Source organism: Megalops cyprinoides, chromosome 24 (genome assembly GCF_013368585.1).
Source record: "Megalops cyprinoides isolate fMegCyp1 chromosome 24, fMegCyp1.pri, whole genome shotgun sequence".
NCBI classification, from domain to species: domain Eukaryota; kingdom Metazoa; phylum Chordata; class Actinopteri; order Elopiformes; family Megalopidae; genus Megalops; species Megalops cyprinoides.
This window is the reverse complement of record NC_050606.1, coordinates 21,161,857-21,181,313: the sequence shown is the minus strand read 5'-3', so window position 1 is coordinate 21,181,313 and position 19,457 is coordinate 21,161,857. Positions and strand designations below refer to the sequence as shown.

Here is a 19,457-nt window from a genome sequence, read left to right as displayed (position 1 = left end):
ATTACATAAGCACGGTAATATCTGCATTTGCCAGAAATATGTCTGAATCCCTCGTTCCCTCTCACCAACTCTCTCTGTCCTCTTCTCTCTCCCCTCATAGACCTTTTATTCACGCAAAGCAGGAATGCAAGACGCCTACTAAATGTCAACTGTAAGCAGTATTTAAACCTTCAACAAAAGATATGAAAACACACAAAGCTTTGAAAAAAAGAGAATGTGCAGTCTGAGGCAACAAATAATTTCATCTTTCTGTTGTCTGCATGCAGACTTACATTGTACATATTAATACTGTCTTCACTGCGTCCCTTTTCAGCACAGTAATAAATACAAACGTTTGCACAGCTTAGTGTTTAGACAAAAGTAGCCCTATGGATGTTTATGAAATGTTCTTCTGACATTAAGAAGGCCAGAAAAGGGGTTTTACACTATCAGCCAGCCTCACCCTTTGTCTGTCAAACCCTTCAGGTGTTTGACAGCATAGATACATGTTTGAAGAAAAAAAAAAAACGGTTTATGGTTTCTCCACAGAGCTGACCCTCTCACCTTGCCCAAAACTTTAACAGGTAACTTTTCACTGATTTAACTGTAGTGCAAAATATATATACATAATGGCAAAGAATCAAAACAAGGTTAAAATAAACAATTTCTGGCCCGTGACTTAATCAACAGTACTATGTTGCAAGGCAAAAGAGTTTTGTAAATTGAAGTTGAAATGATTCCTTGTAAGGCTTAAAATATTCACACCTCAAAATATCCCTCGTATCTTCTTTTAAGAGTGGTTCCTGTCAGAAAGAGACTCTGAACTATGACTCCACCTCTGAACATTCCTTTCACATAAGCATGGAGTAAACCAGGAGAGCACAACTCCACTACTGGAAGACAGACAAGTTCATGTTATCTGAACCCATTCATTTCTGATGAAATCTGTTCATGATTTGATGCAATAATAACTACATTTATATGGTTCTTGTCATCAGCTCCAGGTGATTTACATGATTATCCCTTTTTGTTTCAGAGAAAGAGAATATATATATATATATATAAGATATGCTTAAATCCTCAAGGAGGGAACTGTGAATAGACTGCTGTATATTGCTGGCTTCCACTGACCTTAGAGGGTGTGTTCTGAATGGCCACTTCCTGTCACATGATCCAGGAGGTTGGGCCTGTGGAACACACTGACTGTGTGACTACCACTGGCTGAGAATAATTCAAGAGGGGGGGTCAGGATATCCTCACTGAAGAGTCAGCCCTCCACCTCGTCAAGTCTTAGTAGACGAAGGAGCTTTTATCAAAATGCCGCAGGTGGGACCCTCTTATCCCGGAAGTGAGGTAGTCCTGGGGGAGGGGTGGGGGCCATGTTTTCGCATGTCCCGGGAGCAGGGTGGAGGGGGGGGGGGGGGGGGGGTGTCTAAACGGCCCTGTTCTCTGTGCTCTGCCTTGCTCCGGCACGGCGTATTGAAGGGCCCCAGAAAGATGGGGGAGAGGTGGCTACATGTCCAGGTCATGGGCGAACAGGCAGGGAGACTGTCCCTGCTCTGCGCTGCCCCCTTGTGGTGGGAGCGGTTTGCTGCAGGGCTGGTGGGGGCGGAGCCTCAGCAGCAGCGTACACGCGGGGGTGGAAGCTCGGGGGGCACCTCTGGCTCCGGCTGCAAGGATAGGATGCTGTTGGACAGCTCCTTGCTGGGGACCTCCATAGGTAGCTGCAAGAACGGGACAACAACGTCAGGGGACAGTCAACAACCCTCCCTGCCCTGAAAGCAAGAGCATGCACTCCTGATAACACAGTCAACCACATGTCACTTAATAACAATACAACTGCATGACTGAACACACAAAAATATCCTTTTCAGACTCCTGCTAAGGGACATGCACAGGTGCATAAGACCCACAGCTCTGATCTTCACTTCATTACAGACATGTGACATCACAGGCCACCATCCTGGAAAGATCAAAAGTATCACTAACTGCATTCCAGCAACGAGCAATGTGCTGCTTCCACAAAATTAGCCCACTACTTAAGGATTATTTTTTACCTTTCATCCTGGTGATTACTAGGAAGAGCAGCCTATAATGCAGCCAGTCCAAGTGCAATTTACAAATTATTGCATTCTGGCTCGAAAGCACAATGTGCAGTGATCCTCAGGTTCCCTTTGTTAACTCTCTGTAACATTCTGCACTCTGGTAATGTCTGGCTTCATTAAAAGTAACAAAGTCCTCTGCTTCGCTGACCTTGTTCAGAATATCGTTCACCAGTTTCAGAAAGATCTCGTCCACGTTGAAGTTGTCCTTGGCACTCGCCTCGCAGAAGCGCATCCCGGATATCCGCGAGGAAAACTGTTCAAAGAAACAAAAACATAAACCTCAATGATGTCTGACACTATGGATTTTTGCAGTCTCCTGGAATGGCTGCTATATTTAAACTGTTTTCAGGTTCAGGTTCTGAGATATACCCAGGGTCGCGTGATATTACTTACTCTAGCCCTGACGCTGAAGGTTTCATAGAGGAGTACTGTGGCATAAGAGCACTGAGGCATGTGGAAAAACCCAGTAAATTATTCCAAGGAAATGCAGGTGTTGCTTGGGAGAGATAATCTGAATCCTGTCAGGAGAGCAGATATAGCAGACACAGACCTTTATAGAGGTCAGTGTCATATAACTGGAATCTCAAGGTGACTGTACGGCTTATGTAAAACAAAGTAAAAATAATTCATTCAAATAAAGTGTGGGTTATCAAGTGTCTTCTGGTCATTGAAATATCAGCTGAATCTTCTGGGGATATGAGCCAATGTGTTTCATGGTTAGAACACATTTTTAAAGAGAATTTTGATGTGTGAGTAACTTTGAACTGCAGTGAAGCCGACATGGGTATAATCTAAAGGAAATGGGTATAATCTAAAAGAAAATCAATACATATTGTAGTGGTTGAACCTCACTATGTGAAAAAAGGACTTGTATAAAATAAAAATAGTTAATAGAAATTACAATGTTGTCATTCAGCAGATGCTCTTATCCAGAGTTACATGCAGGTTACAATTTTATCCATTTATACAGCTGGATATTTACTGAGGTATATCGGATTAGGTACCATGCCCAAGGGTACAACAGCAGTGCCCTGGTAGGGAATCGAACCAGCAACCTTTCTGTTATTAGCCCTGCTTCTTACCACTACACCTCACTGGTGCCCAAAACCAAACCAAAACATGGGTTTACATGTGGGTTATTTTGCACAGCTCCTGATCACAAATCCAGCTGGAAACGGTGGTGGCTCTGACGTACCCTTTCTCCCTGCTGTCGAGTGATTACGCGATCCACCTCACAGTCCAGCTTGTTTCCCACCAGCAGAAGCTCGGCGTCCTCCGAGGCATACTGCAGAAAAACGGCCAATCAGAGAGCGACAGTGTGCCCATGTGACCAACAAAAGTGCCCTGATTCCCCACGTGTCTACATGCATCTTTTTCCTTGGGCTGCTTAAAGTAAGCCTTAAAGTAATTGTTTATTTGGCTAAGCACTTCTTTTACTCTCCTTTTCGTAACAGAATGAAAGTAATTGCTTGGGATTATGGGATGTCGCTGGGAGCTTGCTGTACTGTACCTTGTCTATCATTTTCATCCACTTGGGGAGATCGTCGAATGTCTCCTGCTTGGTGATGTCATACACTAGGATGATGCCCTTGGCACCTCGATAATAGGCAGAGGTGATGCTGTTGAACCTCTCCTGGCCAGCTGTGTCCCTGTAGGTGCCCATTTAAGAGGACCCCGTGCATGCGCACGCGCACACACACACACACATGCGCGCGCGCACACAAACACGCACAAACACACACGAACACACACAAACACACACAAACACACACAAACACACACAAACACACACGAACACACACACATGTGCACAAGAACGCATACACACACAGACAAACACACACAACATATGCATTAGCAATGACTTAATGATGGAGTGAGACAAAATATCATCTCAGATAATTTTTTTTCATTTTTCAGAAAAGGAAAAGAGGATAGATTTTTTGAGCAGATTTCATGAATTGGGGACTAAACACACTGGTGCTCTGTGGTTCCACTCCTTCGGTTTGCATTTTGTTACCAATACAAGCAGAGCAGGAAAAATGAGACAAAACTCAATAATGACATTACATCTTCAAATCTATAAGACAAGCCACCTGGGCTTAAAATCCAAGTTGGATTTTATGTGAACTAATGGTTGGTTTTAGCCTTTTCTGGAAAACTTGCAGAGAGGTTGGAAACGTTTGTTTACCTCAGCGAAACAGACCTGGGTTTTTTTTTTCCCCAGAAGGCACACAGACAGTGAAGTGGGCACAACTGTCACAGGGCAATGAAGGGTTAGCACAGCCACGGAGCTGAGGATGCTGGGAAGCTGGATGAGGGCAACATACACAAACACGGGACAGGTTCGAGAACGGCCGTCGGCATGGACGATGGGATGGAGGGGGTTAGTGAGCTGGACGCGCTGGCGTGTTAATGGGAATGACACATAGAGGAGCGCACATTGACGGGGCCACCTCTGCTTTCCTGCTGGTTAAATGGAACATGCGTTAATAAGACAAAATGACATCTTACTGCATGGTGTACACTAATGGAGACCTACTGTGTCTGAGGGGCAGCTACAGCTGTTCCCTGAAAAACTATCAGTAAGTTCCCTTACGATTATCATTTAAAGTTGGTATGTCTAGATCTTATTGTCAACCTTACTTAATAATCTGGAAACAGTCCACACGTATTTGAAAATGGGTAGAATGCAAAAGGCGCTGTTTGAAATCTTATACGGATTCAGTGTTCTTACATTACGCTATTGTCATTGAACAGATGCTCTTATCCAGAGAGACATAAATAGGTTACAGTTCTATCCATTTATACTGTTGGACATTCACTGACACAATTGTGGGTTAAGTATCTTTCCCAAGTGTATGGCCGTAGTGCCCCAGCGGGGAATCGACCCGGCAACCTTTTGGTTACTAGTCCTGTTCCTTACCACTATGCCACACTGCTGCTGTTTCAGACCTTTTTCTTACTAAACCACTACTAAACCAGCATAAAGCACAAAGGCAGGGAAGAAACACACAACAGTACTGTACATTTCATTACATTATTGCCATTTAGCAGACTCTCTAATCCAGAAAAACTTACATAGGTTACAGTTTTACATGTTATCCTTTTATGCAGCTGGATATTTACTGAGGCAATTGTGGGTTAAGTATTTTGCCCAAGGGTCCAGCAGCAGTGCCCCAGCCGGATATCGAGCCAGCAACCTTTGGTTTTGAGCCTGCTCCTCATCACTACGCTACACTGCCATCACTGTAGAACCTTTTAAGGGATTTCTCTGAGAGAAACAGGAGCAGAATTTACAGTACCACTGTATGAATGCACTTCAGAATTCATTCGCCAGCCTCAGAGTTTTTGTGTACACATCACTGTTCTTATATAACTAATCTACACTAAGGTCGACTTCTCATGTCACAGGGGGACATCGAGTCTCGGAAACTCAGCCTAGCCACACACCGGCTGTCCGGGGCTAAAACGTGTAGATTTCATGAATCCAGACAGCTCTCTCTCGTTTCTACTGTTTATTTGGGCTAACTGTGACTACCGTTTGCACAGTCGCATAAGGGCTTGATCACAACTGAAGCATGCACTCCACCTTGATGAGACACCCTCTGGAACATTCACTGCTGAGGTCAGACAGATGTGCTGTGAACACAGAAAACATACAGACTATGCGGGGCGCAGGCATGGCTGAGGGCCTGAGACAGACAGAGTAAATGTTAGTGTGGTCAGCATGTCCTCAGTCAGGACTCAGCTCCCCTCCTCACCAGATCTGCAGTCTGATCTTCTTCCCCCTCAGCTCCACCGTTTTAATTTTAAAATCGACTCCTAAAGGGGACAGACACATTATGACATTAGTTTTGAACTTCAAATAAACTCACAGGGGACAGACACATTATGACATCACAGTTTTGAATTTCAAATCAACTCATAACAGACAGACACATTGTGACATCACAGTTTTGAATTTAAGATCAACTCACAGGAGACAGACACATTCTGACATCACAGTTTTGATTTTGAAATGGACTCCTACAGGGACAGAAACATTGTGACATCACAGTCTTTATCTGCTTACCACACCTCCTTACCCTTATATGGAAACACTTAGCTTTACATAAATCTACTATGGGTGTCATACATGTATGTTCATTAAAATAATGAAATATATCAATAATGTAAGTTAAAACCTACTGAATCATCTAGGAGAGGCTGAAATTGAACCATAAAGCTTCTGTGTTGACCTCACAATTGAAAAAATACATATCATTATGGTTGACTATTAGAATAAAGTACTTTATGTAGGGTCACTAACACACTACATTTCTAGACATTATCCATTGATAAAACTTAATATACTGAAGCAACTCAGGGTAAGATCCCTGGTCAAGAATACAACAGTGGGACCCTAGTCTTCACCCTGCAACCTTCAGCACACAACAGCAGCCACGTCCATAAGAGCTACTCCACACAACTGCCCTCAAGGAGGAAATGGAGGGGGAGGGGGCATTGAAAGAGGACTGAACACAAACCATCCTAATGCTCACATATGGTGCATTTCCACCAAGCAGTACGGTACAGTTCAATCCGTTACGTAACGGTGTGGTACGGTAAACCCTGGTACGGCTTGTGTCTCCACTGCCAACCGTACCCTACTTAATAGGCGGGGCGTATGCTGGATGGCGATTGCTGCGTCAGCTAGGTAAGTAGCGTGACATCATAAAAGCGCGCCCAAAAGTTCCCAAAAGAGCTCACCAGAGTACCAGCCATTCCACTGTAAAAAGGTCAAATAAAGTACAGTAGTTTCATACTGATACAGATACGGCTGGAATGACCAGACTCCCACACTGTGAGGGCCAAGCAGGTTAACTAATGAGATTAGCTAATCTCTCATATTCAGTATCTGATACTGAGGCACGAGAACGCAGAGGCGACACTCAGTAATTTGCGTCATGTGCTAGAGAGATGGGCAAGGATGAGACCACTAAAGGATTGCGTCTGACTTTGAGGAAACCAGCCAAAATAACCGCTGCACGGAGGCCGACCGGCAGCCTAAATTCTAAATAAAAAGACACCGGAGCTGAAACTATGCCACCCTCCCCTATTTATAGATAGTCTGTGAAAAACCTGAATCACATTTTGGCGGAAGAATCTTTCCCTCCCCTGGGAACTGTTCAAGACGTAGCAAATTAACCAAAGACAGAGGAGTATAAGAAAATAGCAGAGATTTAAACTAGCAATGTACCTTAGATCCCCAGCGGATTCAACTATGAGAGGAATAAAATGCAACAAAGATCTCATTGGCAACGGGTAGCAGTCGACAAAGTATCCGAGTTTGTGGTCTGTAAACCTTGAGCTTGTTTAAAAAAGAGCAAAATGACAAGCTTGGAATGTAATGGCAACTACTAACATTCTGGCAGAATGATACCGGGGAGACAGAAAAAACACCTCTGGCTAAACTCTTTTGGAGTGTTTTTGTTTATTTGAGTATTGCTTTTGTCAAAGGACATGAATCTCCGCCTCAAAGTAAACACGACTGGAAGTGCCCCAGGCGGCAAGGAACACCCATTCCCCAGTGCCATAACGTGATAACATTTTGAAAAGCTGTCTCGAAAAATACAGCATGACTCTGCAAAAAAAAACAAACAAACAAAAAAACCGGTAGGCTGCCACACTGAGCCGTTTGAATGCGGGACTATTTTGGGAAGGAGCGCTTTGCTGATAGGGGAGGTCGTTCTCCTCTGTGTCACACCCGCTGTCACATCCCAACCTGAGTTTTTGGGATTCGCCATACCACGTGTCCTGGGCAGAACTCCTGTACCAAGGTCACATAGCCGCTGCATAAATAAACACTTGCGAGACCGCACCTACTTCCAAACTTTGTGATTCTGTCAGCTATTCGGAGCTGTGGTCTGTGTAAAGGAGTCCTGACCTGGGCTGGCTGTTTATACTGCACGTTCGAAACAAATACTTCGGGAAGCAAAAGAGGAGCATAACGCATACTCACGTAATCACTCACATGTATTCGCACACGCACAAGCTCACAGAAGCGCAAACACACACACAGAGGGAGAGAGAGCGAGAGACACATACACTTTAGACACACACACACAATCAGAAACACACTCTCACAGAGACACAGGCACAGTCATAGACACACGCAGTTATTTTCCAGGCAGCTGTTAATGACTCATGCCGAATATGACAGCTGAGGTCTGTATTTGAGCGATCTAAAGCTAGTAAAGAAAGGCGCCTCGTTCCTGCTACTCTATATCTTGCGAGGGTTTTTTTTCTGTCGAGAAAGCAAGCGTGTTCTGCTCGACCTAAGTTTTTACAACACCAGCTTGACCTGGTGCTCTCATGTTACTGACTCACGTGTCTGTAAAACAAGTAAACACCATCGGCTTGATCACTGCCGTCCGTTCACAGCAAGTGCTGCCCAGATTTGTTGATCTTTATGTTATATGGATTGACTGATAGTGGACACAGGCATGGAATATAGGTATACAATAAAGACTGATACATTTGCACTAAAGTATAGGCTGCTGCAAACCGTATTACGAACAGAAGACAGGACTCATTTCCCGCAGCGCATCTACTCAACTACTACTCACCCAAACAGGCCATTCCTTTTTTGACTGGGTCGATTAGCACTAAATTCAGAAAGAGGAACTTGTTTTCAAGGATGCTGATACATTGTTTCATTAATGTATCAGTAGCCTGCACCTACGCATATGTTCCAGGGATAGAAATCTGTAGTTGAGCTAAAGAATGCGCTGTGTCAAATGTGTCACAGCACCATAGAAAATTCTCTCCTCGGAAGTGAACTCTTTAAACGGCTATCTATTAATACACAATCCAAACACTTAACAAACAGTGTTCTGACTTGACCTGCCAACTAGCTGGCTAGCACCAGATAAGGAGATAGCCATCCACTTCTAACTGGCTAGTCTGTAGTTTAGAAAAGCATTACTTGTGAAACTCGTAATGTAACGAATATTTATCATTTCAGTGTGAATTCACTTGCTAGTTACACACTTTATAGCACTTGCTAGCGTCAGCTGACGACAGCTATAGCTAACGGTACACCAGCGACCCGTTAACTGGCTTATATGATCCGGTTGGTAGGACTATGAATTTATTGTAACGAAACCAGAATTTTCTTACTTAAAAACAGCTAATTGGGAACAACTATTTGTACCGATACCTATCTAGATAATATCAGCAAATGACAAACCGACACCAAGAAATTGGTCTAGCTAGTCCAGAAAGAAATCCTTACCAACTGTGGACTTGCACGCTTCACAGAAGGTATCGTCCGTGAATCTTTCCATCAGACTCGTTTTTCCCACGCCGCGGGAGCCGATGATGATGATCTGCAGTTTGTAATCCGCTGGCCGCGGCGGCATCTTCCTCCGGCGCGACTGAGCCCCCGTAAGAGCCGGGGATCCACCGGCAGAGCCCCCGCCAACCATCCGCTGGATCTCGTACCTCGAATCCATTAGCACTTCCGCATCGGTTTTTCTCTGCTACGATTTTTGAACTGAGGGAAGTTTATTTGTGCGCGCGATCAGAAACTTTTTTGCGCGTGTCGTGCCGAGTTGTTGAAAGTTTTCCCCTCTTCTGCTGTTGTCCTGCTGTTCCTGCGGTAGGAAAGGGAAACTGTGCATTGCGTCAACGTTTCAGGGAAGCACTTCCGGTTCCGTCGGGATCAGAAGAACTTTTCCAGGTTCAGCCCAAAGTGAATCACTTAATTTCCGTGCAATGAGCAGGCACTTTGTTGCGACCCGCTGCCTGCATTCCTAAACAGCGTGCTCCAAGACTAGTGTAACCAAATAGCTGAAGGAGAAAGGCTCACAGCCTCACCCATACTGAAAGCTAGATCTACATCTTTTTCACTTGTAATTCGCGGATTTAAATTCTCAGACAAATCAGTCAGGTCCATATACTCTGCACCATGAACTGCCAGTGCCATTCTCAGCAGAATCCCCTTGACGTGATTGGGTTTGTGGGGCTATTGAGCCTTCTGTTACATCCAGTCAAAGGATGGCTAAATTGGACGAAATAAAATGGGCACATTGCTGTAACGTTGGTCACTGTGTATTGCAAATTGAACTTCACCATGAGGACATGACTAAAGAGTTCAGCGGGGATTTGGGGTGTAGTTGATTCCTGCGGTGTTGTAGGTTGTGGAGAAAGAGGGGTCATATACGTGTATTTTCCACCCTCCTAGCAAGGCTGTGTTAGACACAGGCACGTGAAGGTTTGGCTCTCGGCGTCCTACGTCTAGCGGACTAGTGAAAGGACTAGAATAAACGACTCCTTTATAACTGACTGTCAGACATTTGATATAATGACTCACATATATGTAACACATATTTTCTTACGTATTTCACGCTGCTATCCCACAAAATTACATAGCGACAGCGATGTATTTGCACAATGCAGGAATCAACAACAAAGGTAGGGATTGTGATGAAAGACACTCTTTTGATAAGAACCTACAATGTTTATTGTTTCCCTTCTCATCTACCTGAGAGCAGGCAGACTGTGGGGCAACACCTGGACAATTGTGACAATTGTGTCTTAAGGGCCCTTTTTGAATTAGAGAAAAATTGTGGGTTCTAAAAAATCTCATGCAGAGATAAGTAGAGGAGGCATTGCACACAGCTAAGCTTCCAACATTTGTAACTAGAACATCCAGGAAGCCTCTCTCCTTGGTGACCAGAACATTCCAGATGTCCACAGTCTAGGTCATTTTCTAGGGTTTCTTTAGCTGCTCACATTTTCTCAATTAGGGAGAGAGCACAACTGGTTGAAGAAGACAATGAAGTTGAATAGAGGGACATTAGCAAGGGGCAGTTTTGTTTAGGATTGGAAAAGTTACTTTTTTATTTAATTAAATATGCAGGGTGTAATTTGTGTTAAGATCAGTTCTGAGTACACTAATTTTCTGTTTCACTGTATTGCTGGGAGGTGGACAAGTTTTATTTGCTTAAGAGAAATCTTTACATGGGGGAACTTGTGTAGTTCACAGATGTTTCCATGTTATACAGTGATGTATCTTAATGGCGTTTACTGAGGCAATTTTAAGTTTAAGTTCTTTTCTCAAGGGTGTACGGCTGGTGTACTACCTGATCGCTGAATCTTATAAGGCTTCTTGAATGCAATTTGCTGTAACAATTACACCTGTATCGTTATATTTGCATTCATTTAGCAGACGGTCTTATCGAACGACTTCCAGCACAGGAGAACAGATGTGCATATTATATAAAAATATATTTCTCTTGAGAGTAAGTGCAAAACTTCAGAGAGTCTCCATATTGATTCAGGTTTTTCTCAAAGTAGATTAATGTAGTTTTTTTTTTTGCATTAATATATTAAATGATGTATTATTTCCCTGTCCCGAAAGACGACCATGTTGGAAAACAACAACGAGAAACGCAAGACTGGCGCATTGCAGCACCCGTAGTGAATGACGAGCGCAGGTCTTCCAAACAGGATAATCTGCTAAGATATATCCTGGGGAATTGTATTTGCTGTTCAACATTATTTCTGTTTTCAGCGCTTGCGTTTTTTTTTTTTGACTTGTGCAAAATCTAAGGTCTACCACGGCACCATGGCTGCTCAGAAAATAAACGAAGCTCACGAACATATCGCCAAAGCAGAGAAATGGTAACGTGAAGGAAAACCTCCGCTGTTTTTGTATTTCATCAGTCGCGTGAAATGAACTGACGTTAGCTAGGTAGCTAACGGTGCTTAAATAGCTAACGGTACCTAGCTAGCAAGCTATCTTTGGGTAGTTAACACGCATGGAACGGAGAGATAGTTAGCTTTTAAATCAGTGTTAGCATTAACAGTAGATAATTAGCAAACAATGATTTAGGAAACACTGTAAATCCAGAATACATCAGCTATATGGCATCCTAAATATATTTATCTTGCTGGCTGTGGGTTTTCATTTAGAAAAGCTAGGGGTTAGCAGCTGGCTAGTTGAACATGGTCGCCGTTTGATTGATTCTTTTTATACATCGTCAGTTCTGAGTTTTTTTTTTTTAGCTATCTAGAAAAACTAATTGAGTTATCGTGTTAGGTTATCCTAACTGAATAAATGGCAAGATAGTTGTCTGATTTGTCCGCTGTGAGAAGATCTGCAGCTAGTTTGAGATGATGCTCATGTATTACCGTTATTTGCAAAGTATGACAGTAGTGGTTATTTAATTGGGATGTGTTAGGTAACGTTAACGTTATTTAATTGTGGACAAGAAAACATATTGCCTGATGCATATCCACTAGGTAGTTTTTGTACCATTATTGTCATTTTCTACTCGGAATAGGATTCTATATTTTGTTCGCTAATTTACTAAATTAACGTTACCTGCAAAGATGCACAAGGCTGGGTCTCTGGCTCGCTTGGTGGCTAATATTGTTTTTGGTCTCTAGCTATACTGTGCCCTAAACCGCAATTGAGCCTTTCCTACTGAAGCACATCTCTTTATCGCCAATTACAGATTGTAATTAGAGATCGTGCTTTTTCACATCCCCAGCGTTGACATGTTTACGCTTGTGAAATGCAAACGCAAATACAGTCTCACAGTGAAATCAACAGTGTCTTAATGGCACCTCTAAACCACCCAAATTTATGTTTCAGTCATCTTCATTCGATGTGTTGGTTTGTTTACTGGACTCCATGCTTACAGGACAATGTCTCATCCTGACTTTTTTTTGATTGTATGTATTGCAGTTTAAAGACAAGTTTAACAAAGTGGAAACCGGACTATGATAGCGCTGCATCAGAATACGCAAAAGCGGGTAAGGATGGATCCACCTCGGTGACATTAAAGACATTAAATAGCCTGCTCACAATGTTTACACCCAGAAGTGGATAGGAACCATAATCTGTTTCATTACAGCAACAGTTAGGGTTGTAATCCTCTGACTGTAATGACCGCTTGTGGCCACCAGGTGTCCTTGCCGTTACACATCGTTAATAATTTTCATCGTACATGTTGACCTGTGCAGATTCTGTTGGTAAAACATTCAATGCACTGTATTTGCACGACATAGATGCTACACCAGTTAATATGTAAGTAGAAGCCAATAAGCTGAACATACTGTGTCTGTTACTGTTTCTCTCTCTCTCCAGCTGTGGCTTTTAAAAACGCCAAACAGTTTGAGCAGGCAAAGGATGCGTACCTGAAGGAAGCCGAATACCACACTGAAAACAAAGCGTATCCTTCTGTGTGCTTAATGTAACCGCAGTGGTCTGAGCAGCGACTAACAGAGCTCTGTTTTATTGTGAATCAGGGTTAGATTACTGCCCACAGTGGACACACAGTGTACCATTAGCTATGATACAGTAGCTATGTGTGACAAATAAGAATATACCAGTGGCTGTGACCATGAACCTACTAGGATTAGTCACGCTGTAGATTACACAGCTTTCACCCAATGCTGAATGTAGTTTGGAGGTCAGAGAATCATTGGTCCAAAAATGTAACAACCCCAGTGGGAAAACTGGTGCTGAAGGTCTCTGTAAAATCTGATTTTTGCCAGATTTCTGCTTCCTTTACAGCAGTGTCCATCAATATGTGATTACTTGCGAAGCAGGCCACTTGTCCACTCAAGTTAAATACAGTGAATACTTAAATTAATAGCACACAAAAGGTTAATTCTCTTTAGAAGCTGAGTCAGGGTTTGCATTTGGTGCAGTTTGTTTGTGCTTGTTATGTACTTAACTTTATTCATAGTCTATTCCATGCTGCAAAGTAAGTATGGGATTTTTATACATCAGTCACACAATATAAGTGCTTTGTGCTGGTTGTTACATGTTTTAAGACATTGTTTTCTCTTGCAGAGCGCTTGAGCAAGCAGGTATGATGCTGAAGGTAAGTTGTATGACTGACATTTAATTTTGAGTTTAGCACCATCCAGTCAGACGTGTCTGAATATGTTGACATGTAAATGTATCTGTGACTGGAAGGTCTGCAACATAGGGCAGGCATTTTATGCTGGCATTTCTGTGTAAGAGAGTAAATGCTGGGAGTTGTTTTACTCAACAGTCCTTCCACCAGAGTTCCTCCCAGCCAGTAATATTCAGGCTTTGAACTTCGGGGCCAATAGCATGTCAATAGAGGCCCTCTCTTTGTAGCATCTGGTGACGTGACCTTTATCACTGGGTTTTCTGCAGGACATGAAGAAGATGAATGAAGCCATTCAGTACATTGAGAAAGCCAGCATGATGTACGTGGAGAACGGCACCCCAGACACAGCCGCAATGGCGCTGGACCGGGCTGGAAAGTACGTTTGCGTCATGATGTCCCACTTGATGATTCCCTCTGTCAGATTATGACATCGTCCTCTATGGTGTCATCCCCTTAGGACAGGCTGCCAAAGGGCACTTTGGGGACATTGGTCTGACAAAAATCTCAGTTTTACTCTACATTTATCATTTAACTTGTAGCTCCAGGGGAAGTGTTTAGTTGACCGTACCAAGCATATATTCAAGCCCTGGCCATTGTGATGTAGATTTCTAAATTCCTGTTGGAACCAACCAGTCACTCTCCTTTCATTTTATTTTGTCATAGAGCAGTGTTAGGTGCCTTTAAGGCTGAAGAATGTCAGACCCTGGTTGGGTAATGTCTCTTTCGTCCTTTCTCTCAGGCTTATAGAGCCCATGAATGTAGAGAAGGCTGTGGATCTCTACCAGAAGGCCGCTTCAGTGTTTGAGGTGGGTGGATGCTGCATTAATAAACTGTAAATGAAAGAATCAAAGACAGTGGTAATTACAGCTGCAGTATGTGTTCTTCCATCAAGTAGTTTGTTTCATCCAGCAAATTAAGTGACCACAATATAATAGATGTAATTAAATGGCCATGGCTATGGCCCTATTTGTGGTAATGGAAGAGCATTCAGTAGGCGGTCTGAGTATTGATTGATTGTGTGTGTGTGTATGTGTGTGTGTGTGCGCGTGCGTGCGTCTGCGCAGAACGAGGACCGTCTACGGCAGGCAGCTGAGCTCCTGGGCAAGGCCTCAAGACTGCTGGTCAGGCTGCGGAGGTAGATCAATGATGTGTTCATCTTCTGGTTCTCTGCAGTGTTCAGACTTTCTTCCAGGGGTCATTCCTAATACATGTGGCATACACACACACACACAGACATGTGCAATCATGCAGTCATACCCACACACACATACATACTGTACGTACACACACAAACACATGCTCATACGTGTACACAGACACTCTGTACTCCTTGGTGACTGCAACTTGTCTTCTGTTAGGCTGGATGAGGCAGCAGCATCCATTCAGAAAGAAAAGAACATGTACAAAGAGATAGAGAACTACCCCACCTGCTTTAAGGTATGTCCCACTCAACGAAACTGATCAGAGAATGTATTGGGGTTTTCTGATTATTACAGTCTGATTTGACTTGATATAACTTGAGTTCAGGCCTAATGAAACAGAGTTATCTGATATAGTCAGTGAAGGCTCGGGTGTTGTGAAATAATGGGCTGGCAGACGTGTAAGCTCACACTCATTGACATGACACCACTATAACCACAAACTTGTTCACATAATGACATCACTGTCAGCACATACTCCTTCACATAATGACATCACTATAAGCACATACTCTTTCAATTAATGACATCGCTGCAAGCACACACTTACTCACATGATGATATCACTGCTTTTAGCATTGACATGTCCTTCTGTCTGCTGTATGGAGACTGTTACTCCCGTTGAGGTGAGTGGAGGATTTCAGTTCTTGTATGATTTATTGCAGAAAACCATTGCACAGGTGCTGGTCCACCTTCACAGAAGCGACTTTGTTGCAGCTGACAAATGTGTCCGAGAAAGTTACAGGTACAGAGGTTCACACAACCTTTTACTAGAGATCCTTATGTGAGCAGAACAGACAGTACAGACATGAACCCAGGGAAAGTATTTGTTTGCTAACATCAAGCATTTATGAATCAGCAAGGCCCATCGTAAAGCCCACTTAATTGGTGCTCTCTTTGTAAATGATGATAAGAGTTATTGATTTTCAGAAGACTTGTAATGTAAAAAAATGTAAATTCCATTTAGACATTAACATTTAAACATGATGTAAAGGTAAACAGGCCAAGGTTCCCTTTAATGAGTCATTAGCACAAGTCTAACTGCGTGACACATGTTCTAATAGAGTATTGCTGTTTCCTCTCCCATCATAGGAGAAGACTGGCTCTTTGATGGCGATGTGAATGTTTTTTTTTGTCCATTCTTCCAGCATCCCAGGATTTAGTGGGAGTGAAGACTGCATTGCTCTAGAGCAGCTGCTGCAGGGGTATGATGAACAAGATGAGGACCAAGTGTACCGTGTCTGTAACTCGCCTCTTCTCAAATACATGGACAATGACGTGAGTGGAACAGTCAGCTGAGAAACACGTATTGATGTACTGATGTATTAACACTGTAATCACTAGATAATTGAACTAAAATGAATTCTGGTTGTATTTGTACTTGTTAGTCATTTATGTTAAGGTCACAACGCTAATTTGGTCTGCTCCTCTATTCTCACAGTATGCTAAGTTAGCGGTGACCCTCAAAGTCCCTGGAGGAGGAAAGAAGAAGAAATCCCCCACCGCCCCTCAAGGGGGCAGTGGAGGGGCACAGCCAGCCGAAGAGGATGATGACTACGAGGGGGGGCTGTGTTAGCCCCTTGCACCCCAGACCCCCTCCTTTCTCTGTGCATTTCCTTGGTGAGGCGCGGGTTCATATCAGGTCGGCTCTCCTCTCATTCAGGGGTCCTTTGGGTCCTTAACGTCCCCTGTCCCAACAAAAATCTGTCCTAAGCAACTACGAGGCTCTGTGATAGAAGCATAACCAAGCATTATTTTCATGTAGTTGTGCTTTCAAAGGTCTCACCCTCTGTGGAATATGGTATTCCATATCTGCACTTCCTCTTCAGTTCTGGCTGTTTTCTCTAATAAAATAAAGTTATCAAAAATGGTAAAATGTATTCTGTAAGGTAGACCCAGTGTTGTGTATATATATATAAAAAATAACTTCACTCGGCAAACATGAGTCGAAGCTTCTATATAATACCTTTCCTGCCTGTGTAAAAATGTTAAAAAGTTATTTAAGGAATTTGATGATGTATATGTAAAAGCTTAGTTCATATGTACACACTATATTTAATAGAAGACAGTTTTGGATGCAGGATACCTTACTATGGAGTGCAGTGTGGTTCATGAAGGCGTCTGTAATGTATTAGGCATTTAAGTATTGTTATTTATTTTAGTAGTGGTGATCAGTCTTGTTTCTAAGTGTGTCAGAGAGAAGAGTATATAGATTTACGTAATATATTGGAGTAATTTATTGACAGTATTATCAGTGGAGTTTGAGGAGGACCAAAACGTAAACATACTGCCGGAGTAGTAATGGCATGAATAACACACCGGTGTACGTACAATAAAAGTAACAAGGTGGCATAATGTGGTCATTGTCCTGGAAGCTGCATGGATGAATGAGGTCGATACCCCGTTAAGGAGAGATGGTTACACATACATGTGTGTAGCAGGTCCACAGAAGAATCCCTTTAATCACGTGTAGGCAGCCTCAATTCATCTTACTCACAACGGTGTCAGGTGCAGTGGTATTAAAACTGTGGGGCATTGTGGGGGTGGAGTGGTTAACACTACAAATAACATCAAAGAATAAAAGGGATGAAAAATCATGTCTCAAAACACTAAATTCATTCACATAGCTCACCCCTACACAATGCAACTACTGTGATGACGGCAAGATTCTCCTGCACTCAACCAGCTAAACTAGCACGCAGAAAAATGCCATGCCTGTATATCAGCCTGTTTGAGTATGGGATTTACTTCCAAAGTGTTGAGTGTGGAAGTGATAACCAAAGCTGCTAATCTGTGTTTAATTCTCTGTGTTTTCTTTAAAATGAGGGCTGATATTTAAGTAAGCTGCAGCTGTTGCTCTGGTTCACACCCATTTGCAGTAACTGCAGTGTTAAGGGATTTGAATGCCCAGCAAAACAGACAGTCTGACAGGCCAGAGAAGGGAATACACTCAGATACTGGAACCAAGATATCAGATATCAAAAAAATATTTTTAATCCTTCCCTCTCACCAAACACAGCATCTCACCAGCAGGGGTTTCTGTTTACTGTTTGAAATACAAATTTTTATGTTTTTATTTTATCACTATCCACAGTAGCTGGTATGTTGCGGTTTGCCACCATATGAAGAGCTGTTTTCTGGCTTAAGTATTTTATTTCTGTTGATTTGTACCAGCCCACAGTTGTGGTGTATAACACTTGAAATTCCATATTTTTTTACTGCTTTATTTTCATTGTATGAGAATGAATACAAGCTATTGTATTTAGCGGTCATGTCTACTTGATTAATATGTGGAAGAATTTCGAAAATAACCCTTGGCTTGACTGTGGTCTTCTCCTTCAGAGCTAGCCAGCAACATCCCTTTAGTGAAAGCACAGCAATAAGGTTTTTCTGTTGTGTTACGTGTACATATTTAATTTTGTTTTTCTGTTTATGGTTTAGTTAACTGTAAATTTCCATGATATGGTTGTACATTCTGTCAGGTTGTACATGTGATTATCATAATTGTATACTGCTTAATATCCTGTTTGTGAAAGTAATATAAGCTCTTCCTACATCAGCTATGTGGGTTATGGCCATTTGGATGATGCCTGTCACTGTCACTCTTGCCCAGTGAGAATATAGCACAGCCAAACACTGCTGTAATGTGATGTCTTTAGTGATTTTTTTGTTAAGTATTCCCGAATGCTCCTGTGACTTTGTTTATCCCATGAAATGTGATCTGTGCAATTAAAAGATTTATTGTTACCACACTCTAAAATAAAATAAAACAGTAGGACAAATTCATGTCTTCTCTGTCATTCAGTGAAATTATGCATTTCAGTTATAAAACTTAATTACACTACATTGTTGCAAATTACATACATATTTCATAGAGATCTTTATTTGTGAAATGGCATATTAATTTTGCTTTGTAATGTTTTAAATGATTTGCTAAGTACTTGGTGATACTTGGTAAGTACTGGTGTTTAAAATGACACATGTTTTTGCTTTTATATCTAATTGTGTGGCACATCTTGTCTTTACAGGTAACTCCTGTGACTAGAGCTTTGATAAGATCAATAACCATATGTCAATACACAGTGGCTACTTTACAAAGTACCTCTTAATTGGATCTATTGTGGACATGTAATTACATTTACATTTAATTTTTTAATTTAATTAATTCTTTGGTAACCACATAGCTATCAAAAAAGGTGAATAACAGGTTTGTTTTACAGTGAATGGATCAAAGTTTAATATATTTAATATGT

The 19,457-nt window shown here is 42.2% G+C and overlaps 2 protein-coding genes across 2 annotated transcripts; one reads left to right on the top strand and one right to left on the bottom strand.

Moving 5' to 3' along the window:
* Positions 1 to 1,394: 1,394 nt before the first annotated feature.
* On the bottom strand, positions 1,395 to 9,761 carry LOC118771158 (ras-related protein Rab-12-like). Its single transcript, XM_036519055.1, has 6 exons — positions 9,364 to 9,761; positions 5,849 to 5,909; positions 3,595 to 3,733; positions 3,280 to 3,369; positions 2,233 to 2,337; positions 1,395 to 1,703 (listed from the first exon to the last, which is right to left on the bottom strand). The coding sequence occupies exons 1-6, from the start codon at positions 9,581 to 9,583 to the stop codon at positions 1,596 to 1,598; spliced, it is 723 nt and encodes a 240-aa protein (XP_036374948.1). The 5' UTR covers positions 9,584 to 9,761; the 3' UTR covers positions 1,395 to 1,595.
* A 1,789-nt stretch (positions 9,762 to 11,550) lies between these two features.
* Positions 11,551 to 18,977, top strand: LOC118771157 (gamma-soluble NSF attachment protein-like). The gene is made up of 12 exons (XM_036519054.1): positions 11,551 to 11,756; positions 12,826 to 12,893; positions 13,228 to 13,312; positions 13,832 to 13,849; positions 13,939 to 13,969; positions 14,272 to 14,381; positions 14,745 to 14,811; positions 15,070 to 15,140; positions 15,364 to 15,442; positions 15,870 to 15,949; positions 16,353 to 16,482; positions 16,646 to 18,977. The coding sequence occupies exons 1-12, from the start codon at positions 11,701 to 11,703 to the stop codon at positions 16,778 to 16,780; spliced, it is 930 nt and encodes a 309-aa protein (XP_036374947.1). The 5' UTR covers positions 11,551 to 11,700; the 3' UTR covers positions 16,781 to 18,977.
* The last annotated feature ends 480 nt before the right edge of the window (positions 18,978 to 19,457 follow it).